The 25,515-nt window shown below is 43.5% G+C and overlaps 1 protein-coding gene across 4 annotated transcripts in view; it reads left to right on the top strand.

The window, feature by feature from the left end:
• plxnb1b (plexin b1b) overlaps positions 1 to 25,515 on the top strand; it is a 72,955-nt gene that overhangs the window by 31,619 nt on the left and 15,821 nt on the right. For 3 of the 4 annotated variants that reach the window (XM_081607422.1, XM_081607421.1, XM_008410420.3), the window contains exons 3-14: positions 9,559 to 9,652; positions 10,717 to 11,890; positions 13,748 to 13,930; positions 16,040 to 16,168; positions 16,436 to 16,536; positions 17,804 to 17,936; positions 19,243 to 19,399; positions 21,390 to 21,498; positions 21,954 to 22,062; positions 22,393 to 23,181; positions 24,613 to 24,747; positions 24,831 to 24,953. In XM_081607422.1, the coding sequence (XP_081463548.1) occupies positions 10,727 to 11,890; positions 13,748 to 13,930; positions 16,040 to 16,168; positions 16,436 to 16,536; positions 17,804 to 17,936; positions 19,243 to 19,399; positions 21,390 to 21,498; positions 21,954 to 22,062; positions 22,393 to 23,181; positions 24,613 to 24,747; positions 24,831 to 24,953 (3,132 nt within the window). In that variant the 5' untranslated portion in view covers positions 9,559 to 9,652; positions 10,717 to 10,726. The remainder of the gene's footprint in view (positions 1 to 9,558; positions 9,653 to 10,716; positions 11,891 to 13,747; positions 13,931 to 16,039; positions 16,169 to 16,435; positions 16,537 to 17,803; positions 17,937 to 19,242; positions 19,400 to 21,389; positions 21,499 to 21,953; positions 22,063 to 22,392; positions 23,182 to 24,612; positions 24,748 to 24,830; positions 24,954 to 25,515) is intronic. The other variant, XM_081607423.1, reaches the window with a different exon arrangement.

Raw genomic sequence — 25,515 nt, 5'->3', positions numbered from 1 at the left:
GTGCCAACCCGCCTACTGGGGCCACTGGGGGATCAGAAGAGCATTTGACTTCAAAGACCAGTCCTATTTATTCCTATATTTTCTTCTTGTTTAATGTACTGACAATTTTTAACAATTGCCATTGAAGAAAAGGTGTATTTGACCACATTCAGAACGAAAACTGAAAGCCAAAGTTTCAAGTTTAGTGATAGTTGCTGTCAGAATCTCTATTTCTGGTGCAAATGCAATCCGAGAAAAAATCCGATGTGCTTGTCTGTCACAGAACTTAGGACTGGATCTATGTGAAGACCCAGTTTTCCCAAACATCTAACCACAGTTCTACTTCAGAAGCGGGTGCTTCAAGCACTGAATGATCGTTCTTGTACATGTGTAGGTCGAGTGTTAATCACAACAAAGTCACCTGTGACCTGTCGGTGACCCCTGTGACTCTGTGTAGTCATATGATCCTTGGCCCTCAGTCCCTTTTATTCTTCTCACACGCAGATGTATTGACTGCAGGTGTGGTTATGCGAAGCTAGTGGCATCTGTATTTACAACCGTTATCTTATCTGCTTGTTGCTAGTAGCCTTGTGACTGAGTGGGAGCTGCACTGCAAAGCCAGTTGCCACCAGAACAGACAACGTGTGGAAAGCAGCCTGCTGGAGCTGCACCTTCGGTCCCGGCAAAGCGGGCCAGACGAATCAATATAGGGAAGTTGTCCATAAGAGTGGATCATCTCACTATTAAGTTGCCCCAGTGAAGGCCCTCCTCCAGTCCTTTCAGGCTGACAGTGGTTGCACCCTGGCTCTCCTTTCTGAGCAGGATGGAGCATCGGTCAACGGTGACGATGCCGTTTCAGTGGCAGACTCTGGTACCGATTTTTTTGAGCACCTTCTGGAGTTGAACTCCAGGGCCTCTGGTTCTGACTTCAATCCCCCCAAGGAGGATGCTTGGGGGTCGGTTACAGCCACAATCAGAATGGGTCTGGCTCTTTTGCAGCTAGATGTTTGGTGGGATCAGTCTGCAGTTTCTAACTCCTTCTTTCTGCACAGTAAGTCTGACTCTGCTTTTGTGGATCCTCCCTCAGAGGAGTACATACAGGAACAGCATGCCTGTTGGTCGGACACCAAGGCTTTTTCACATTTGATGACGGATGACGGGGCCCTGTCGGCCATGCAGGAGTTGCCCACAGTTGGCTTGGGGCAGATGCCAGCTGTGGAACCAGGCATTACCTCGCTTCTTATCCCTCCGGATGAGGCTTTGCGGCCTAATGCCTGTTGTCCATGGCCCTAGCATTGTATTACGAATGACCTTCTCTGCCATGCGACTCCGTGGCCTGCAATGGACAGATTGGGAAATCCCTCTCCCATCTGATGCTGGCCTTGTCCTCCTCTTTGGAATTTGTTCCACTTGACCACAAAGGTCTGGCTGATGCGTCTCTGTAGGCCTTTGATCTTTTGACCAGGGAGCTTGGACATATGCTGTCCGCACTTGTCTATGCTCTCTGCCAGGTCTGGCTGGAGCAGTCGCCACTTACTGAGCCTTGGAGGAGAACCCTACAGGCCCTTCCTGTGGTTCGGGGTGAAGTATTTGGCTCTTTAATCGTACAGCCCAGGCCTCTCAAATGAGGTAGCAGCTAGTAGGGCTTCACAAACGTTTAAATATAAAAATCCTTCTTCAACTCTTTGGTCACTTCTGGCTCATCATTTATCTTTATGATGGATTTCAAGGATAGGTGTCTGGAACTACTACAGTGTACAACTCAAACTTTTTTGAAAATTATGCTCCTCCCCAAACAGCTTCTGCTCACGTGCTCAATTTTTATTGGCTCTTCACATATTTTATATCAAAACGTAGGAATTCATGTCTGAATTCAGAAAATGTAACACTCACATCTATGAGTGTTACATCTATGAGTGACTTGCAGTTTTCTAGCAAATCGGCCCAAATTGGAAATAGGATGCTATATTGTGAGTGAGAAAAAAATCTCAACCAAACTTTTTTTTAACATCATATCATAGCGACACAAACTTTGACATAATTTCAGTTCGAACCTTCCTGATGCGTACGAGTTATTCATTTTTTTTATACCAGTTACAGCTTTGCCATAAATTTTGCCTGTTCCAGAGTTGTAAATCTGATTTTCGTTAAACTACGATCTCATAATTTCATGTTGGCATGACTCCACTGACCCCTCCACCATGATTAAGCTTTCTATTGAGCTTCACCTGATATTCTTTGCTTTGATTATACCAGTATTATTGAAATATTGGAGCACGTCTGCCTTGGGCGCTAAGGTAATCCCCTGCTAGAGGCACAGGGACTTTTTAGTATCTTCATTGTGTTTGTTTCAACGATAAGGAAGCCTCCAGTCGCTAGGAGGCAGCAATGCTCAAGCTAATCACCGGGCTGCCTGCTCAGCCCAGTAGACGTAGACTAAACAGGTGCAGCATTGTGCAGATCTGATGGCGGAGAGGAGATAGAGGCGGTGCCAGAGGAGAGTAAAGCTGGAAGCATTTGGGTTGAATATGAATGAAAAATGTTATATACTTTTCATCTCGTCTCATTACCTCAAATAGAAGAAATATTTCAAACAGGATACTATAAAACTTAAATCAAATTTTAATAATTTTTCAACCGTATTATTGTATTTCTTTCTTAAAATAATGTTAATCCAAAGAGCAGCGATAACAACAAAATGCTGCAGCCAAACTTCTTCAAAAGTACCTGCCTTTTGCCCCGTTCTGGTCTGAATAATCCAGGACGTAAGCAGGGAGTAAAGATGCTGCAGAGGGAGGAAACATATGAACTCTGGTGGTCGGTCAGAAGACAGAGACGGACCACAAGTCCTGTGGATCTGTTCTGTCAGGAGTCCGGGCCCAGCTGGCCACACCAGCGCGATCGCTTTAGGACCATAAAGTTTAAGTGCTGTGGGAACTTCCTACCCACTCGGAGGTGAGCGGCTCTCCTCAAACCTCTGAAGGAGCAGCTCACTGGCATGACAGCGCCATTTTTGATACTTGGTTCTCCTTGTGTTTTAGTCGTGTTTTCTGAACAGATCCCAGGATGGCTGTTTTCCACTTCCTCCTCCCCCTCCTCTTCATCAGCTGGGTAAAAACGGTTGCCGTTCAGATGAGCAGCAGTTGTTTAGCATGGCTCTATAAATAAGTAGTTGTCAGCCAGCCAGCAGCGCCTGTCCAGCTCCAACAGATTGACTGATGCTGCAGCCGCACCAGCTCAGCGTTGGCATGGCAACGCCTGCTAATACCTTTACACATGGGGGGTGTAAAAAGTTTATCCGGAGCTCCTAACTATACTCTGCACTGTAAACCTCCCATGTGTTCTCATGTGCAGAAACTAATACCTCACTAATGCACTATTGGATCATTTGTTCATCATTAATATCCTCCAAGTGATTGGTTTTGGATCCTTGAATACTAACCTCATGTTTTTATACATCTCTGCCCAGGGGTCAAATGTCAGGCTGAGCAGCTCAAAAACTATTGCTTTAATACTGTTTTAACTCCTCTGATGTGACTTTAGAGCTGTAACTTGAAGCTGTGGACCGTTGTGCATGAGGACTGTTCCTCTGGTGCGCCTCTCATTCTGGTGCCGTTCCTGCTGTGAAGCAGCAGTGTTTTCAGTGCCGCTTCAGGAAGAGGGACTGAAGGGATTGAAGCAACATTTTAAGCATTCTCACACTCAAAGCTTTGTTGTTCGGTGACCCAAATATCAATCAGTTCTGGTACTAAAGGCTATTTCGCATCTTTGTGTCACCATAGCAAACCTAAATGAACAATAATACAGACACTGAACATATTTCTAATATTCTGAGTTTGGTCTTTTTCCAATAATGGTCCCATAAATTACCAATAATTTCTTTAGGACAGGTCAAGTTTTGAGTTTATTCTACAAAAAAAAAAAAAAACTAGCTCTTTTTACCCTTAGCATTTTGAGCGATGTCATTTGTGTTTAAAGTTCTGCTGTCCTGAGACTCTGACTGGCTAAATATACTGCCATGCTATAGTGCAAGTTCACAACCCTTTAAATATCTTACACAACAGCTATTTCTATTTCTATTGCACACTGGTGCTCCAGCAATGTACAGTGCAGCCATGGAGGATGATTTCAGTTCCCAGAGTCTGGACTATAAGACCATGGACCCTCTGGTTTTCTACAGCATCGCATTGATTGTACCTGCATCTAACTTGTTCATTCAGTTTTACTTGAAATATTGTTTTTTTTCTATTCTAAGTTATAAAAGTGGCACTCTCAAATTCAGAGTGCATTGTATTTTCCTCTGTTAACATTTGAGCGGTTGTCTCCATGCTAGCAGCCGTCATCTCGGGGTCCTCCTTCTTTCTCTCCAACTCCATAAAACTTCAAGTCAAGCTTGTAGCTGTTGTTTTTGTCATTGCTGAGCCTTAGCTTAAGTACACAGTGTTGGCCCAGGTATTACTGTAGCAGCGACAGGTCCCCTGTGACTGCCTAATTAAATTGAGCTAATTTAGAACGCAAGAATTCGCAACAAAAATTGTTGGAATACATGCAATCCCATCTTGCATGTATTCCAGCTGATCAGTTGTCTAACCGGGCAGTCGGGTTAAAAAAGGCTTCTGTCTGAGGAAACCTGGCAGATTGCATGGAGCCTTTTCGCCTCTGGGACTAGCATGTAGCCACCGCCGTCAGCTGAGTGGCGTTGTGTCTAATGGTTACGTAGTGATGCTAACAGCTGCTGCGGTTCAGCACAACATCTGTGTGGAGCAGAAAGCACAGGAGGGTGATTACCAGTGTCTGTGTAACTGTACACCATGGGCTGTCACAGCTACTGAAGCATAAACTCTGTTTGTTGATAAAAGGAAAGATTAGAAATGTCTGTGTTTACTTATGGCCACATTGTGTGTGCGTGCGCGCGTGTGTGTGTGTGTGTGGCAGCTTCCCCCCTACAATAAGGACTAGGACCCTTTATGGGATTATATATGTACCCTGTAATGTTGCTAATTAGAAATCCTCCCCCCCACCATACACATACTTGTTCTGAGTGGGTGTTGAATTGTGGGTAATTAATGTCTCCCTCATCTTCCTCTTCCTTCGCTACCTCTCCCTCTCTGGTTCCTTTTCAGGAGTCACATTCCATCAGTGCTCGGTGACCTCTGAATCCTGCTGCCACTTGTTTCTATGGGTTCTGAAAAAGTTCTTAATGTCTTTATGGCCATTACTCTGCCGAGTGTTTGGCTCTTTGGCCGTTGTCGGTCGCCCTCCCCGAAGATGTTCTCGTTCGGCTGTCAGTTTGAGGGAAAGCTGAAAGAGCCTGACCTGGTGGAGTCGGTGAAGTGGATGATGCCTCGGTTTAATGTGCCTCCCAGGAATGCTTGTTAGTGTCGTTTGGCAGATTTTTGCTCGACATTGCGCTGCTGGTCAAACCTGTCTGCCACCGAGTGCATGGAGCTACGCTTTGCAGCTAGAAGCCTGAAGCGAATGCGTCTGAAACTGGACAGGGACATGTCCTCCAGGATGTACTGTGTGCTTAGTGTTTCTCTAAAATTCCCAGATCACATTTCAATAACATCCATATGTTCAATGGCACTGAAAAGCTTTTTTTTAATTTTTTTCATTTCAGGTTTTGTTACATTAAAAATGAATGCCAATATAAGTAATTTTGGAAGTCTTTCTAAATACAATGTGACATTTATCCTGTTAAATGTCAAAATGACCTGAAAATGCATTCTAACCTTTCCAGGTGGCTTAACGTCACTTTCTCTAAACTTTTGAACAGACACGTCCAACAGTTTGACTCCTGGATCCATCAGGAAATGTTCTGTTTTAATCAAAACCAGTCATTGGACGATCCTACTGTTCATGTTTTGACACCAAGAGGCCAAGGTGACACTTAGTAAGTGATTAACAGCACCATGCCGTGGTGGGGCTTCAAACAGGATGCTGAGCTTAGTGTCAGAGTGTCATCAGTAGTTTTGAGTTTCTGTTTGAGGTGGAATTATGTGCCATAACCAAGCACTTTGATTGGTTAAGTCGGTGCTATTTTTCCCCTGAGCTGCACTGAAATATGCGTATGTCTTAAGTTTGTGTTTTGTGGGCTGTGAAAGGTTATAGAAGAAAATACAGAGAGATGCTTAGATACTGTTCTCTTCAGTATGAAGGCGTCTTGTTAGCTTGTAGCTATCAGGATCCTGTCTCCTTCAGAGCGATTGTTTCTGTTCTCTCTTGATTGAACCGACTCTCTGCTCCCGTTTGGGTGTCTGTCCTTGGATAGAAGTAAAACCAGCGCTCTCCTAACCAAACCTCTCTTTCTGCTTGCTGGTGTTTTCTGCTTCAAACTGAGGTAATCTGACTCCGGTGTCATAAAAACAGTGTGTGATCACTGTGATGCCTTCACCTGTTTTGTTCGTAGATTTTACTCCACAACTAGTAGAGGCCACTGCAGGCTGTTTCTGACCCCTGACCTCAAGAAGAACAATAGATTTTTTTTTTCCACACACAAAAAGTTTTAGCTCAGTTGTTGAAACAGGCAGTAGGTGTGTGAAGTAGAGCACATCTTCAAGCAAGACATTTGTTGAACTTTGAGGGCAAAGTTTGAAGGAAGACCAGAATGCCCTCTGAAAGTTAAAATCCTTTTTAAAAATCCATGCTCCTGATGCTGGGTTACAGTTCTGCAACTCCATAACGTTCAGGTAATTAGTACCTGAATGTTTGTTTTTCATTCTTTTGGAAATCCTTTCCAACTCCTTTTCATTCCAAACTACTTGGTTTGATTGTTTTGGGAAAGTCCTCGTGTAAATTAACTTTCCAGTCAGGCTCCTCTCTGCTTTCTCAGCTTCCAGTCTTTCTCGTAATCAACCGGCCAATCCTGTGAGTCTCCGGAGTTCGGACCGTGCTGTCACAAGAGGCATCCTCCGACAACAGACGTTAATACCTCTTCCAGAAGGATCAAAGGAACCTTCCTGTTTAGATTTCATTATTTTGGAATGTTGTCTGGTAATCAACAGGCTCTAGCTCCCTGTCTTTGCTCGTGCAGCGATTGGACGCTCATATACTTTTCAGTTTTTTTTGGACGGGGTCTGGGGAGACGGGGGGGGGCCTTTGGCCTCTTGCCAAGCTGTTACCCTGATTCCCACATCCAGAAGATTTACCCCAACAAAGCAGGCATTCTAATGCCCTGTGTGGCAGAGAAAGAGCTCTGTGCATGTGTGTGCGTGTGGGTGTGTGGTGTGTGTGTGTGTGTGTGTGTGTGTGTGTGTGTGTGTGTGTGTGTGTGTGTGTGTGTGTGTGTGCGCGTGCGTGCGTGCGTGCGTGCGTGTGTGTGTGTGTTGAATGAGTGAGCTCTCCACTGCTGGAATGAATGGTGTCCTTTTCAGGCTTTTTTTTTCTTTTTTCAACTTTTGTCCAGCACCTCATCCTATGAGCTTCCAGCAGACCTGCCTGAACTTGTAAGAGATCCATTTTGCAAATGATGGAATGCTGAAAGGCAAAGGAAATCACGTTGGGAAAGTTGGAAACTGGGGGTTGGGGGATGATGTGCTCTATGTGTCTAGTTTAGATAGAAAAGGAGAATTTAGTGCAATTTAGCTGTCACAGCCAGGCACCATTCCATGCCGTTTCCCTGCGTGAACACGAAACTGCACACTTACGTGTCAAAACAGAGATGATCTCTTCAGCTTCCCTTCCTAATCTTCTAATTTACTTCTTGTTCTTTTCCAGGGACACAAAGGCTATAATTTAGTTTGCAACTAATACCCATCCAGTGGGAGCATTTCACACAGTTTCTTCAGGTCATATCAACTGAAATTTATGACCTTTTTAAAAGGGGTGCACCGATTTATTGACCAGCTGATTTATTGGTGCCGATTTCCTTTATTTTGGGAGAACGATGATCAGCTCCCAACATAGGAGGAGCTGATCTTATCCCCCGATCTTATCTACCTCTGCAAACGTCTGAAAATCAACCACTGTCCTCTTCTGCTCTCCTGTGAGAGAGGTTTGACTGACATACTGACCCACCAGGTCATGTCTGCACATTTGCAGTTAACGATAGTCAACCCACTGTTGCAACTCAGCGAGTTTCTTGCTATATTTAACAACATTTCAGACAAAAAAATTGGTATCGGCCAAAATCAGAATCGGCTGGTCGGGCTTTTTAAAGATCGGTTATCGGCGATCGGCCAGAAAACTGCAACTGGTGCACCGCTTCTTTTTAAGATTATAATGAATGACACTTAATACTTATATAACAAAAGAAATGTGTGTATTTCTAGAGCTTGTCTTTTGATGAACAGCTGCATGTACATGATCTGAGTGTGTGCTCCAACACACCACGGGCCCTGTCTAAAGGGCTCTCTGCAGTTCCTCTGCAGAGAGCTGGAAATGCAATGCATTGAACCGTCAGAGTGAAGTGTGTTAAGCTTGGTTCACACAACTAGATAGTTATGCTGACTTTTTGACCCGATCTCCCTCATCTGACAATCTGAAGGACTCCCCCCATTATAGTGATGGCTCTACAGATAAGAGATCTTCCACTGACTTGTGTTCAGAGTGATCTGGTACGCTCAGATATGACTGCTCCCATCTCAGTCAGAAACATTCAACATGTTGGATCGTCTTGGCCTGACATCGTGTGTGGTGTTCCCCCATGAGGATGAACGGGAACGCAGCCTGTTGAATGTGACATGTGGCCAGTCAGAAAGTGAGGAGACGGGACCACGGAGGGGAGTCCAAAGTACAGAAAACAAAACAACTGCTAACAATAGTACACAAACTATCTATGTTGGCTTCTTCCTTGTCGGTCATTTTTACTTACTCTGAACTTAGTTTGATCTCAAGCAGCTTAGCGAGATTTCCTGTCTGACAACTGAATATTCTTGATTAAAATCTGTGTGGTGTGTTGTCTTTGCTGTTTGTCTTAATGGCTGCTTTATCAGCAGGTATGGTCTCTCAAGTTTTAGATCTTGCTACCAGGCATTTCTTATAATCCTGCTTCCTAATGTGAGTGTCCACGTCTCTTTCTACTCCCGTTTGTGAATAAGGGAGACATCCCTCTTTGTTTGCTTTGGATGAGTTCCACATGCAAGACAGATGTGTGTTAAATTCAATTTAGTCTTTTTCTAGAGCAACATTTTTACAGTTAATGTCTCGAGGAACTTCAGCAACAGCTGAAATAACAGCAAATAATGCAGGTTGAAGAGCAGGAGATGAAATGAGGAAGAGTGAGGAAAGTGGTTAGTTTTCCTTACTCTCCAGTAGTTTAAGCCTATAGCAGCATGAACGACTACAAGCACATCATCCGGAGCTGATGTGCTTGAAGAGGTATCTGTGTTTTTGGTTGTAGTAGTCTCCTGCCCCTTCTTGACTTAAAATCCTGTCTGAACAGGGTATGAAAAGTCTATGAATTAAGTCCGGGGAAAAAAGAAACCTGATGTAGTTTAAACATGACGAGCTCCGGGCTCACTCGCCCCCCCCCCACTGCCCCCCCAGTGTAGGCTGACATAACTCTGGATTTTGATTGTGAATCACAGCTTGTTTATGAACTGAGACCTCAGATTTGTCTTATCTTTCCTTGTGCTGCAGGTGTTATCCAGAAGGATGCGTTTATGACCCGAGCCTGAGCATCTGGGAGGTCAAGAGGTAACATACCTCTGTAAAGCACCACTGCAAACAAATGGTGAGATTGTTGTGTGGAGAGAGAGAATTTTAAGTTTTCAAAGTTTCTCCAGTGCTGTCTGACTGATTAAAGTCTCATTTTTCTGTATTCTTCTCCTGATAAAAGATCAAGAGGTTTACTTTCCTGTTAATGATCAATGTGTGATTTAACAAACTGAAACCATCAAACACTGCAAAACCACATCTTACCAAGTATTCTTGCCCCAGTTTCTAAAGTAAATATCTTAGTACACTTGAAATAACACACAATTAACTTGCAAATAACTTCTCCGTTAGATATAGGAGCTTGTTTTAAGTCAATAATTCCTTAATATTGATGGAAAAGTTCTAGTTCCATTGGAAGATTATTTCACTAAAAACATTGGGGAAAAAATCTTGTTGTAAGTGAAATTTAATCTGCCAATGGAACAACTTTTTCATCAATATTTAAGGAATTATTACTGACCTAAAACAAGCTCATATTTCTTGCCAAAAAGTTAATTGTAAGTAAATTTTGTCTTATTTCAAGTGTACTAAGATATTTGCACTAGAAACTACTTGGTAAGATTTTGTTTTTTCAGGGAACCAGGCATACCTTCGACTACTAACATAATTACATGTGGAGTTTTTAACCAGAACCAATAAAATGCTTAATAACAATTCATAAGTTCTGTAGTGTCAGAGGTCGCATCCTTGGTGAACCCCTAAAACTCTTTGCTCTTAGATTAACAGAAAATATTGTAGAAAAATTTAGACTTTGAGTAGTTTATACAATATAACAATAAGCAAAGAACCAAAGTACAAGTACAACTCACATCTTACTGATCATAGATCCAAGTCTGTAATAGGTCCTTGTGTCTTGGGAGACCATCAGAATCTCAGTCAGATCAAATATCTTTGCAAGTTGTAATGTATCTTGTTGAGGTAATGTGCTATTATAGCAAACATCTCATGCCTGATCTGCTGTATGAGCAGTCCTGCCAATGTTCCAGAAGTGCACAGGAAACGATGGCAAAACCTTTAGCAGTTCTGTTGTACTGGAGGTAGACATGCTTTCTGATATTTGAAATTGTTTCTTTCCCTCAGCTCTACTGCCATGCTTCCTGGGACAGCGTGTTCTGCTTCAGCGTTAATGCTCCACGCTCTGCGGTGCCTCCTGCTTGTTGCCATCTTTGCTCAGCCATTTAGTTCACCATCCAGAGGTGTTGCACAGGGATCGGTGTCTTCCCACTCTGGCCTTTATCCCACTTTTAAATGGAACAACACGATATTCGAGCACCTGGCCCTGCATCCTGACCCCAGTGTAGGATGGGTCTACATTGGGGCTCGAGATCAGCTGTTCCAGCTAGATCCGTTACTTCAGCTTAAGCTCCGGAACGACACTGGACCCGTTATCGACAGCCCGGAGTGTTTGCCCCCTGTGACAGAGACCAACTGCCCTCAAGCAAAGGAAACCAGCAACCACAACAAGCTCCTGCTGGTTGACCCTTACTCTATGGAACTTATTACCTGTGGGAGTGTCAATCAAGGAATATGCCAGAAGCGTAACCTGACATCAATCAATGTAGTGCTTTTTTCCACAGACAAGCCAGTGGACACTCAGTATGTAGCAGCCAACCACCCCAATGTTAGCACTGTCGGGCTTGTGGTTCGCTCTCACCCTGACAGACAGCCGGTTCTGTTTGTGGGACGAGGTTATACCAGCAGCCATCCACCTATCTCCACCCGAAACCTAGCCCAAGCCCCCATCTTTTCCTATGAGGAGACCGCCAAGCTGGCCGTCGCCGGCCGCCTTTCAGAATATGATCACCACTTTGTGGCCTCGTTCGCCCACCGGCACCATGTGTACTTCTTCTTCTACAGGCGGGACCTGAAGTCACAGTCACGGGAGTACCGCACATATGTCTCGCGTGTATGTTTAGATGACCAGGCCTATTACTCGTATGTAGAGGTGCCGCTGACGTGTCGCTCCAGGGCTGGTAAAATGTACAACCTCCTGCAAGCTGTCCAGCTCGGATTCTCCAAGGACGGGGTTAAGGGTCAAGATTCAGAGATCCTTCTCGGAGTCTTCTCAACTCATCTGACCTCATCGTCTCGACCAAGTGAGGACTCCGCTCTGTGCATGTTCAACCTTGAAGATGTGGACCGCAGAATTAACTCAACTAGAGACCTGTGCTACACACAAATGGGTAGAGAAGGAGGAGCGGAGGCGGCATACATTGAATATGAAGTCAAGTCCAACTGTGCCAACCTTCCAGAGGTAAGCACAATGACCCATAAATCTGTTCTCTGTGACTACACTCAACTATTAAGCGGAATGTCTGAGGGGAAAGTGGGCTTTTGTGCACGTAATCCAATCACTTTGGGTCCAACTGAAGTTTCAAATTGACAGTTTTCTTGAAATTTGTAGTTTTGTGGAAAACTCACCTAGCAGCCAATCCAGAAGCACCATTCACATTCCATGGTGCTGATTGACTGTACCCCCAAATTCAGAGATAAGTAAGATCTTTGGATGCTAGTTACTGCGTGAGCGCTAATATGGTTTCCTCTGTGTGTATTAAAGCATTTTAAGGTATATTTGGTGTTTGAACTATAAAAATAGGCAGTTACTTGTAGCCCCTAACCCCCATGAATACCTGGGGGTCCACAGTAGCGACCTTTAGGATTGAGATAACTGTTGAACTTGAGTCGACTCTTATTTAGTCGACTACTTGTGGTTTTCTTTCTCTTTGCTTGTTTTCTCGTCAAAGATAAATGTGTAATGTTTGGCATGAGATCACCATTTGATGAGAATGGAGAAAAATATTGTTTCCGTCATAATGGAAAGATCATAATAGGAAAACCACAACAAACTGCAGAAAGGAGGCAACCTCTGAGAATTAAAGCCAAAAAGCAGATTTACGACATGATTACAACGTTAAGTCTTTACTTGATCCCTGCAAATAAACAATCTGTCTCCACTTTTCATCTTTGCCAGGAAGGTCCATCTGCACCCTGGGTGGATTTGGACAAAAGGTTTAAGCCATTAAGAGTGCAGATTTGTTCCTGGTGATGAAATGTGAAGTTTCACAGTGATAATGAATAACCAAGATGTATCTTGGCTCTGATCTGGCCTTTATATTTATGGCTATAGGTACTCCGGATATACTCAGAACTCATTAGTCGTTACAGCGTAATCATAGGCTTCCATCAGCCAAACCAGCTAGTGTCCAGGCACCGCTTAAGCTGCTATGACATATTCCCAGACCTGGCTCTTTATTTTTTACATCCTATAATACATTTTCCTTTCATGATGTCTGCTCTGCTGTTTTTAGAGATCTATTCTGCTTTGCTGAATGTGCTCTACAGTTGTGCAGAAAAGAGCAGGAATCAAATTTTCCTATAAAGCACTCACACTATATTTGTTTTGTGGATGAAGGGTAAGTATTGCTACCACAAAAGCTGTTCCTGTCATCATATTAACATAGAATCCATCAAAAGTTGCTTCCAGAAGCCAGAGTTCTTGGGTTCATTGCCTCCATCTCTCATTGCTAATGATGAGGCAATGAACCCATTGGGGAGCGGTCTCGTTTAAAAATACAGCTTCTGCAACAAGAAGAGTCAAGACTCCCTCTTCCCAAACTGGGAAGGCAAAATCAAATCCTATTTCAGATTTATAGCGACTGTGTCCAGTTTTATTTCATCCTCAAACCACAAACTGTTCCCAAGAAGTCCTGCCACAGTTTTATGGGCCCCATCAGGAACACTTTGGGAAACATTTTGGCTTTTGGTGTTGCTGTAGAGGAATTCAAGACAAATTAGTTCAAAGATTTTATGTGGAGCCCAAATGAGCCGGGAGAAAGAGGGAGGGAGGGATGGAAGGAGGCAGGAAAGCAGGTGAGTTGATGGACGTATATATAGGTAGTAGGTAGATACATGGGTAGGTATGTTTCTACCTACATACCTAGCTATATACCTACCTATATAGCTAGGTATACCTATATACCTTCCTATGTAGGTAGGTAGTTAGGTATGTAGGTATTTTGTGTTTAAGTGAATTGTCTTCTTTCAGTCTTCAGCCTTGGTTAAGTGACTCGTCGATGCGACTGTCTTCTTATGGTTCTGTTCTGAATTTCAGAACACCCTGGATGCTTACCCCTGTGGCTCTGACCACACTCCTAGCCCCATGGCCAGCCGGATCCCGGTGCTAGTGGACACCATACTGGACAGCCCGTCTGCCCGGCTCACTGCTGTGGCTGTGAGCATGAGGGAGGGATATACCATCGCCTTCCTTGGAGACTCCAAGGGGAAACTCCACAAGGTGACAGTCCAGCCAATAACACTGCCTATTCACGCAGAAGAATGATTATGTTGCATTTGAAGCAAAGAACTGTGGTATCAATTGCCAAAATAATGTCCATCCAAGAAGCATATAGTGATGTCTCTAACTGGAATTTGGGTTCTTATGGGAAACATTTATATGCTGATTTGAGACCCAACTAACCTTCATCCAGATAGATAGCAAATATAGCAAGAAAGTCAAATCAGTGACTTTCTTGCTATATTTAGCAAATTTCAGATAAAATATTTTTATTGGCCAAAACTGGAATTGCCAGTTTTAAAGATCATGATTGGCAACCAGTTAGAAAACTGCAATAAAAGCAACCTTACATCTTTTTTTGTCAAAATAGGCCCAAAAGAGATTTTATTGACTCTGGATTGTCAAAATGTACCAGAAGTCTTCCAGAGGGATGCAGTACTCTAGAAGTTATTGGGGCATCATCACAGAACCATAACAAACTATCTGCCAATGATTTGTTTAGAACCATACTTGAAGCTACCAGGAAGCCATTATCCTCCAGTTCTGTCATATTCCATGACTGTAGTTGAAGATGTTCAGAGCTCAGAGACATGGCTGAACAAAACATCACCTGAAGCGACCACGACATATCATGTCACATTCTTCACATTCTGGATGAAGTCAGACTGACTCTTGACGGAGTCACATCACATGCTTCCAGCACCGTGATTTTATGTGATTTCTTCATGTTCTGTTTTTAACAAATGTGAAAAGCACTCAAAAAGATTTCCACATTGGCATTTATAGGGCACTTGTGTGCAGATTTTTGGGGCAAGAAATTAATTAAATCCAATTAGGATTAAGGTCGGAACATGACAAACGGTGGAAAAAGTGAAGCGATGTGAATCATTTCCAGAGGCGCAGCACATGAACAGGCGCAACACTCCACCTAGCCATGATGAATTTACCGTGTTTAGTTGTTTTTAGATGATGAGTTTGCACAGATTGTGTTTTGTTCAGCTGCCTTGTTCTCTGGTGCTGTGACTGGACAGTTCCCCCTCAGGGCATCAATAAATCTATGAGTCTGTGTCTAAAACTTCCCTCAATAACGTCAGCTTGGAGGTCAGGGAAGGACCTGGGTACCAGTGATGACACGAGGATTTTACAGGCTGAGAGACCTCCTGCACACACTGGAGTCTTTGTCCTCAGTGGCTAGCCGTAGTGAAGGAGCATTACAAAAGGAACACTGACTCCATTAATATGTTACTATGCAGTTACATCAGATTCAGCGTGTATGGGACTTTATCTCTTGTACATAGCAGCATACTGTACTCGGGGTTGTGCGCCGTTATTGCTGCACACCTTCACACACGCGCGCACACGCACACACACGCACACACACACACACACATTCTTCTGGATGTTTCATTTTGTTGTGCTCAGTAAAAAAAAAAGTAAAAAAAAACTGAGGTGGAAAAGATTATCTCATTTCATCAAGAGATTATGAATCTGTCTTTTTCAGATGGTTTTAATTTTATTGTGGAGAAGTAACATAGTAACATGACTGTTACTATTACTGTTACATGACATAGTGAAGTTTGGCTGTACAGATGCACTGATTGCAGTTTTCTGACCGTTCTCCGATTACTGATCTTTAAGAAGCCTGACCTGCTGATTCCAATTTTGGCCAATACCAATTTTTGTGTCTGAAATGTCGCTAAATACAGCAAGAAAGTTGCTGAGTTGGCAACAGTGGAGAGAGTGTTGTTAATTGCAAACATGCAGACATGTCTTGGTGGGCCGGTGTCAAACCTCTCTCATTGGTGAGCAGAAGAGGAAAGTGGTTCATTTTTAGGCCTTTGCTGAGGTGGATAAGATCGGCTTGACATGCAAGTATCGGTCGATCACTGATCTCCCAAAATTGAGGAAATCGGCGCTGATAAATTGGTGGAACCCTATTCAGCAGTTAAGAGAGATGAAAGTACATTCCTCAGCCACATGCCTGAAATCCTTCCTCTCTTGCTTTGTAGTTTTTTGTCTGTCTCTCAAAGCTTTGATGCCGTTTGGCCCAGTCATGCCTTCTGTAACGTGTAGACAGATGGATCAGACCGGTGTCTTGTTTCTCCTCAGGTTTTCCTGGGGCCAAACGGCGAGGTGGAGGAGTACTCTGTGGTCTCCATCCAGAAGAACACGCCTATTAGCTCGGACCTGGTTCTGGACCAGGAGGAGGAGCACCTCTTCATCATGACCCGCGACATGGTACAAACTCCGGCCGCGCTCTCGTCCCACACCGCCCCTCGGCCGCGCTGCGGGCACAAAGCAAAGCAGGAAATGACTCTTTGCTTTCTGCTCCAGTTATTCCAGCAATGTGCGTGCAGTTGGGATTATTCCGGCCACCGTATTCTTGATTTTTTGTTGTTGCACTGGGGGAATGTGGGCCATCTATTGTTTATAATCAGATTTTTTTTAGGAGCTTAGTGTGGCTGATTTGCACAAATGAGTGTGATTGTTTTGTCCTGGCTGCAGCTGCAGAAGAGGCCGGTGGCTGAATGCCAGCAGCACCCAGACTGCCACTCCTGTCTGCTGGCCCATGACCCCTACTGCGGCTGGTGCGTCCTGGAGGGAAGGTGAGAGAGCTGCTAGCAAGACGAGGAAACGATAGGCACCCAGTAATTAGTCATCCATTTGATGTGATTATGTTCATTCAGAAAGAGCAGCCTGATTACCCCATGACTCAGATGTTTTTTTTCTTTTTAACATGAATACAGTTCAGTCACCTCCAGACTGATCCTTACACAACCAATCCCAAACTTCTGTCACTCTATTAGGCTCCCTGTTGTAGCATGTCTGATGTTTGACATTTCCTTCTCTTCATCATCCACAACTCTAGTGTTCTTCACAAAACATTTTGGAAGCGGGTCTTTTTATGTCTCACTCTTGTGAAAAGAGACGATGGATTTCTCCCTATTTTCACTTTTTTTCCCCCTTCATATGTAATATTTCAGATGATTGAACTAATAACAACATCAGATAGCGATAACCTCAATAAATACTAAAAAGCAGTTTTCAAACTATGTTTTTAATTAAGGGAAAACAACAATCGGAATCATTCATTCGTTCATACTTTCCTTTCTGCTGCCCTGCAAAAACACAAAATCTTACCAAGTATTTTTGGTTTATTTTCCTGTGCAAACATCTTAGAAACTTGAAATAAGACAAAACTGACTTATAAATATTTTTTCAGCTATATATTGGAGTTTTAAGTCAATAATTCCTTAATACTGATGAATAAGTTCTAGATTTTTTCACTTATAACAAAACATTTTCCCCATGTTATAAATAACATAATTTGCCAATGGAACTAGAACAATATTGAGGAATTATTTACTTACAACAAGCTTCTATATGTTCCTGAAAAGTTTTTTAGAAGTTATTTTTTGTCTTGTACTAAGATATTGGTACTAGAAACTAGAGAGATTTTGTGTTTTTGCAGGGTTTTGCTTCATGCCCTTTCAGGTGAAGTGAATGATGCTGTTTTAATTCAACCAGAATTTTCTTGCATGAATAGCCTATTTATTATCTTGATGTGATCACTGAGTCATATCATTTTTCATCACGTCATTTTTCTTTTCAAATATTTTGTATTTGGGAAAACTCCCGGCCTCAAATAGCTGGAAGAACACTGAAGACATGGAAACATATTTCTATCCCTCAGATGGATTTCAATGTTTTATTTTTCTCTTATTTTTTCCACCTCATTTTTTTTTCATTTTATGTGTTAAAGGGGTCCAGTTTACTGTAGCTCCTTTACCAGTGCGGTGAGGGAGACTCTGACTCCAGAGTGAGTTGTGGCGATAGTGTGACACAGTGTGTGTGTTTGCCTTTCCTCTGCAGGTGTGTGCTGAGGTCGCAGTGTGGTCGTGGGGACCGAGCCGGCCAGTGGCTGTGGAGCTTCGACATCGAGCAGCAGTGTCTGAGTGTTCAGGAGCTGAACCCATTCAACATCAGCCGGGAGGAGAGCAGGATGGTAGGGTCACTTACTTTCACAAAGCAAAGTAACAAACTATGCTTAGCTACATGGTAAAACTTTTTTTTTTTTATCAGAGTAGAGACTTTGTGAACAGAGCCAGTTCTACTGGGCCCGTTTTAAGATTGCCGTTTAGTTAACCAGCCCAGGGAAAAGTCATTTTATCTGGGGGATAATCACTGGGAGTCGTCCAGCCACGGTCTGCACTCCATGGAGGTCTGTGGAGATGAGATTAGAGCTCACTGGGGGGTTGGAGCTGCTCTGCCCAGGGCCCGCTCTGATTGGTTGGCTTGTTTGGAGCATGTGGACTCTTTCTGGCTCTGGATGTCCTCATGTCATCCTCAGGTCCAACAGGGAGCGGGGGGGATGTGGGTTCTCACACCCGCTATTAAACATTTTCACACACACGCACGCACGCACGCACAGTATGTTTTTGTATCTTCACAGGGACTTTGCATTGACTTTCATTCATTTCTGCAGGCTAACCATCAGCAGAACATATCTAGTCCTGAATCTAAATTAAGTCGCAGCTTAATCCTAAACCTAACTGCTAATCCCAAAACGGCGCCTCCTCTCATGGGGCCCAGGCTTTGGGCCCCATAAGGAGAAGCCAGTTCACTGCAAAAACACAAAAACTTACCAAGTAATTTTTCTCTAGTTTCTACTGTCTTCTCTTGAAATAAGACAAATCTAGCTTATAAGTAGCTTTTCAGCAAGATAAAGGAGCTTATTTTAAGTCAGTAATTCCTTAATATTGATGAAAACGTTTTAGTTCCACTGGCAGATTTTTTCACTTATAACAGGACATGTTTCCCATAAGTGCCAATGGAACTAGAACTTTAAAAAAAAAAAGTATTAAGGAATCATTTACTTAAAACAAACTCATATTTCTTGCTGAAAATGTACCTGTAAGTTAGTTTATTGTCTTATTTTAAGTGTGCTAAAGACATTTTCACTAGAAACTAGACCAAAAGTACTTAAGGTTTTGTGTTTTTGCAGTGTAGTATTTGTAGTATTTGTTTATGCACACAGTCGGGCCAGCCCGGCTGATTCTGACAGAGTCGTCTGCTCTTTGTTCTGCTGTCAGTAGCTGGAACATCACGCCCGTCTGTCCAGGCTTACACAGCTGCAGCTTTCCAAAGGAAGGCTCCCAGCTAATTGCTTAGTGAATCGCAGGTGCTGAGTTTTATCTCTCCAGACATTTGTTTGTAATTTCCATGTGGCAAAGCGACTGAGCCTCCTCCTCTGCATCTTTTGAACCATGTATAACAATCTAATTGCTGTGCCACTGCTCCCCTGTCCTCAGGTGTCCCTGTCCGTCCCAGGACTCCCCGTGTTGGAACAGGGCGAGTCGTACTCCTGCCTGTTCCAGGACAGCCGCAGTCCTGCCGCCGTCACCGAGGCTGGAGTCACCTGCCAATCTCCGGACTCCAGCAGAATACCCATGGTGCCTCCTGGACAGGGTGGGTCCAGCTTGTTCTGTTCAGAGCAGTGTTTTTCAACCACTGTTCCGCGGCACACTAGTGTGCAATGAGTGATCGTCAGGTGTGTCGTGGAAATTTTCCAATTTCACCTACGGTACTGTATATTCCGGACTATAAGCTGCTACTCTTTTCCTAAGCTTTGAACCATGCGGATTGTAGCCCGATGTGGCTTTTCTGTGGATTTTTCTTCAACCACCAGGGGGCTCTCTAGCAGGAAGTGAATCATTAGAAGTCAAAATTGTAAATCAAAAGAAGAAGCGCTGATTTTCATTTAGAACAACCACATGCTAGCAGCAGGCACGACGGAGAAATGTTTTCAAACTCATATCATGCAGCTTTTAAGTTGAGGGTTGTCGATCTGGCACTACAGGAGGGAAATAGAGCCTGGCTACTATAAAACCTAAAACCAGAGAGACTGAAATCTTCAATTTCTGCCAGGAAATCAGCTGTTTTCATCCAAACATTCACAGGTTTCACACTAGGTGGGTAAAATATACAGATATTGACATTTTGTACATGCAACTCTTCATATTGTAACAGTGAATATGAAGTGAAATCTTTCCCAAATGTTATTGCTTCTTTCAGAATAAGAATTATTTTCTGTATTCCGGCTATAAGAATGCTTGTGGATTAGTTTGTAAAACACTTTGAAGTTTTCTACAACTTCTTTAAATTTAACACCACAGTGTTGTGGCACTATTCAGGTGTATTTTTGAAGAGGACGTGTTAAGTGCAATTTGAAATATGAAATGTGATCAAAATAAATGTTTGTGTTTATTTGATTCCTATTCAAGAGACTTTGATAAGAATGACTATATATGTAATATAGGCGACTAGCGACTACGGAGTATCTTTGTTTACATTTTTGGTTGGTGGTGTGCCTCGAGATTTTTTTCAATTAAAATAATGTACCTTTACTCAAAAAAGGTTGAAAAACACTGGTTTAGAGGCCTGAGGTTGTTTGTTTTTATTCACCAGCATTCGCTGCTTGTTGAGTCTGATCGCTTTGAACCTCCAACTGAGGGATTTTAATTACTGGTATGAGCTTTTTGGTTTTGTGACTAAGGGATTTGGAGCCCCGTTGTGTTGGGATTAACCTCTGTGTGTGTGCGTGTGTGTGAGTGCGTGTGTGTGCGTGCGTGTGCGTGTGTGTGTAGATTGTATCGACACATGCTGCATGTGCACACACAGCTAAATCAAATCAAACCCACTCCATCTTACCTAAAGCAGCTAGGACAGTGGCCACTAATCTGAATCCTAATATGCACAGTTCTGCTTAAATCTGTTTATGTACTGTCTACTGCATAATCACATGTATGCTGTTATTGTTTGTGTTGTATTTGTTCATTCAGCCTTTAAGGCTGTGATAAAAACATTGTAACAACAGAAGCAGCTCCACATAAAGCAGGTCCTACAAATCAGGACACATTTCCAAAATCTGTCACACAGACATGAAGATATTTTTGTTTTAGTAATGTCATAAAGATGCTTAATTTGAGCTTTTGTGCTACTTTATCAAAATCAGCCAAAATCAGAATGGGTCAGCAGGTCAGGCTTTTTAAAGATCGGCCACAAAATCAGCAATCGGTGCACCGCTATTTATTGGTGTTAATTTTATATGTCTTGTCTGATTGTGTTTTGAATTGAGTTTTTTATTCATTATTATGTGTTTAGCTTTGTTGCTTTATTCTTATGGTTTCTTTTATCTTATTTATTTATTTATTTATTACTCATGTTCAACATTTTGTTTCAGTTGCTGCTGGTGTTAAAGCACTTTATGAAGATGGTGATGATGATGATGATGATGATGATGGTCATGATGTTCCCATCATAGTACTGATATGATGTAGCTCAGAGTTGATAAGCCTGGCTAAAGCTTTGCTGGTTTCCTGGTTAAGAGATGATGTTCACTCTGTTTGCGTGTGTGTGTGTGTGTGTGTGTGTGTGTGTGTGTGTGTTCTGCCATCAGATTTCATCACTCTCACCTTGTCTGTCCGTTTCGGGGATGTCACGGTAACAGCCAGGGACTTCACCTTTTATGACTGCATGGCAGTGAAACAGCAGTCTGGGAGCTCTCCGTAAGTCACCACTCAGTGCTCGTCTTGTCTGTCTGCTGCTGATCTTAACACTTTGTCCTGTTTTTATGTAACTTCACGTCTTTTAAGCTTCTCAGCATTTTTCAATGTAAACACATTTACAATGAACCTGAAATGTGGATAACCAAATGTGGATAAAAGCACAAGTAGTCGGTACAGCTGAGTTCACGATCAGCTGATGTGACATAATGTAGAACTGTATGGAGAAAAGAGCCCCACCGGGCTGTGGCGGTGTGTTTGGGGTCATTGTCTTGCTGAAATATCCAGCCTGGTTTCATCTTCAGATTCTACTTTTCCATACTTTCTGGTGCTAACGAGGATGTTAACATGTTTTAAAGGCTGTGCAGCTTCACTTAGATCTTTTTCTTGCCATATTTCCTGCTGTGTGCTGATGGTTCCCCCAATGTCACCGTCTCTGGTGCTATGTCTGTGTGCAGCTGCCGTGGATGCGTGCTGAGCAAATGGGGCTGTAACTGGTGCGTTCACCAGCACTCCTGTACCCACAAGGCCGAGTGCGAGGAGGGCGCCATTATCTACAACCAGCATGTAAGTCACAGTAACGGAGGAGGAGAGCGCCGCACTCTGTGGCCGCTCGCTCCGCCACGAGTGGACCTTTCTCTGCTCACAGCCAGCGCTCCACAAACACTCCACCTGACGTACGACACCCATTTCACTGGCAGCCATTTTGTCCTTTGTGTGACGTAATGAGCTGGTTTTAAGGCAGCGTTCCTCCAGGCTAAGCTAACCTGGGTGTTTGTCGCAGCTAATGTGTCCATGCATGCGTTTAGCACAGCAAATTCAGTTCTGTTTTCCATTTTCTGTAAGTTTTTGATTTGTCTCCCCCCCCTTCCTTCATGTGTCTCCCCCCCTCCTCAGTTTAAACTCCCCACATCTCCCCCCCCTACCGCCAAACCCATGAAAACCATCCCAACCTCTACTACCACAGCGGCTACAGTCACCATGACAACCTCCACTCCTTTCATAACGCCATCAGCTACCACTGCTGCCACAACAAGCTTTGTTCCTGTTGCCATAGTAACCAGCGGGGCGTTAGCCACCTCCCCCATGCCCAGCACTGAGCCCCCACAGCCCTCCAGCTCGGCTCCGCCCCCGGCCCCGCCCAGCAGGGCGGAGAGGTCCACTGCAGTGGGGGGACTCGTCGTTGTCACCCAGAGCGAATCTGACCAAGTTGCCATGGCAGCGACTGAGGTTCTGCCTGTCACCGGGGCCGACAGCCTTAGTGGGGATCAGGAAGCCGTGATGCCTCTGGTCATCTCGGACGCCTCCACCCTGAGTGGGGTCACGCAGTCGCCCCCTAGTGAGGAAACGTTGAGCGTGACCTCACCTGACGATGAGCCCCAGCCCACAACCACCTTTATGGCGGGAGCAGCTGTTACTGACCCCTCCCCCAACCTGGACCTCACACCCAGTCCCTCACTGAGCCCAGAAGGAGGTATCCACCCGGACCATGACCTCGACTTTGACCCTGACCAGACCTGGAAGTCGAAGCAAGCAGACGCGCTGACTGAGGGCACAGAAGAGGACACAGCCAGGCTGTCAGGTGACGGCGAAGACCGTGACCCCCCCTCATACGCCCAGCTGAGGGAAACAGACTCAAACCCTGAACTGGATTACCAGGATGATCCAGCTGATGCCTTCCTACCGGTGAGTTGACGCGCGGTCCGCCCTCTGTGCCTCCTTAACCTGCTCACCAGTACTTCCCTTTACTCCCAGCGTCTAACTGGAATTCAAACTGGAAACTGTACATCCCACTGAAACGCTCCAGTCGTCTCCTCTGCCGCTGCTCTTCCTGTCTGTCTGCTGTGCCTAGACCACACAACACCAGCTGCTCTGCTCCACTATGGACCTTTTCTCATCACTTTCTTTCCTTCCTGATGCTGTAGATCAGTCGGTTTCTGTAGCAACTTAGTCACACAGTCCATCCTCACACACACACATGCACACGCACACACACGCCTACACACACACCTAAACGCACACAGAACATGGCTGAATGACAAGACGATGCCACTGACCTGGACAGTGAACATGGTAATCTGAGCTCCTGTTTGCCACTGAGCCGGTTCCCAATGATCCACTGATGACCGAGGTTCTCTCCGGCCTGCTAATCCAGATTTCCCACCAGGAATTAAAATTAACGAAGATACGAGCTGTCATTTATATGTAATACTATTATTTCAAAACAAAGACGAAATAATAACATAGTTAACATTTAAAACTGTCTCTAGCATGTCAAGTTAGCGGTTAGGGTGGCAAGCTTAAAAGATCAACATCAGAAAAAAGAAAAACAAAGAAATACTCTCTGGAGATCAAAGTGTTTTTAAGATTTTTGTGTGCCTGGAGACAAGTCCGACATATGATGGAGGGAGGATGATTAGTTGGTCTAAAACTTTATTAAAACACATTTTTTCAAAGCACTCATCCTCACACAGAGTTGGGTAGTAGCTAGCTACATTTATTCAAATACTCGAGTCACTTGAGTAACTTTTTGGAAACGTTGTACTTTTCTTTGAGTAATTTTAGTACAAAGTGTCATTGCTCTCACTTGAGTAAAATTTTTAGATTCTCTGCCCACTGAATAAAAAACTAAATGTTTTAACCAAAAAAATCAACAGACGCACATCAGGAATTTTCACTAAAGTTTCATACATTTTGAAATGGGGGGGAAAAAAATTTAGACAAATTTTCCTATTGCCTGATTGTGTTATTTCATAATTATGGTGTCTATATGAATTATTTTCATTCTGATCTTTAAAATACCAAATTTTCCACATAATTTAATACTCTGATTCAGCTGATTATGTGATTTTTAATGATTGAATAAATGATCGATAATGTGATCACGTACTCAATACCTGAGTAGACTTTTTACCAAATACATTTTTACTCTTACTTGAATCATTTCTTGGAGGATGTTCATTGAGTAAAAACATGTTGAAGTGTCACTGCTCTTACTTGAGTACAATGTTTGGCTGCTCTACCCGCCTCTGTCCTCTCGTAGCTGGTAGTCCATGCTGCAGGCGGGAGCTCGGGGCCTGCGGGGTCGTTACGTTGTGTGACTGTGTCTCACTGCAGGGCGATGAGGGCCCCTACATCAGCTGGGGCTCCTCTGCATGTCCCTGTGTGGAAAAGGTCCAGGGCTCCTCCCTGCTGCCCGTCCAGGTGGAGAGGAAGATCACGCTACTGGCACGCAACCTCCACCTGTATCAGGTGCAGATCAACGCTCCCGATCCGTCTGTGCAACCAGACTGGACCCAAAGGCATTTGTTAAACTTCTGTGTGTGTGTGTTCAGGATGCAGAGCTGGACTATGAGTGTGTGCTGGTTATCGAGGGTCAGACGGTGGTGGTGGAAGCCTTTGTGGAGTCTGACGACATGAATCCATCCAGCTTCTACATCACCTGTCAGCTACACAAGGTTTGAAATACATTCCACTGTTTATGTGCACAGATGTTTGATGTAGATGGAGACTTTTTATTTATTTATGGAAAAATTATCACAAGGAAAGTAAAAAAAAAAATTTACAATAGAAAATGTTGGTAACGCCAACTGTTTGTCTTTAAGTAACCAGGCTTTTTACTTTCTGTCTGGTGACTTCTACTCAAAAACAAGCTTTGTTGCACTCATATCAGCTTTTAGGGAATTTATCTAACCTGGCTAAACATAGCAACAATTTTCAAAGACAAAGTGACCTAAATCATGATTTTGTTTATCAGAATTGACTAAATTGTGTTTTATTTTTCCAATGTATACTTAGAAAATGTGCTAAATTTATTTAGCAAACATGCATTCTAATATTAAAAGATAATTTACGCTTCCCTTTCCAGTGCAGTGCACAGATTGTAGTTTTCTGGCCGATCGCCAATTCCCCATCATTCTGATTTTGGAAAATACCAATTTCTTTGTCTGAAATGTCAACAGAAAAATAAATCGACTGGCCGATAAATTGGTGTACCCCTATTTTCCAGCAACAAATCTG

This window comes from Poecilia reticulata, chromosome 5, assembly GCF_904066995.2.
Source record: "Poecilia reticulata chromosome 5, P_reticulata-male-v2, whole genome shotgun sequence".
NCBI classification, from domain to species: domain Eukaryota; kingdom Metazoa; phylum Chordata; class Actinopteri; order Cyprinodontiformes; family Poeciliidae; genus Poecilia; species Poecilia reticulata.
This window is presented reverse-complemented; position numbering and strand designations above follow the sequence as displayed.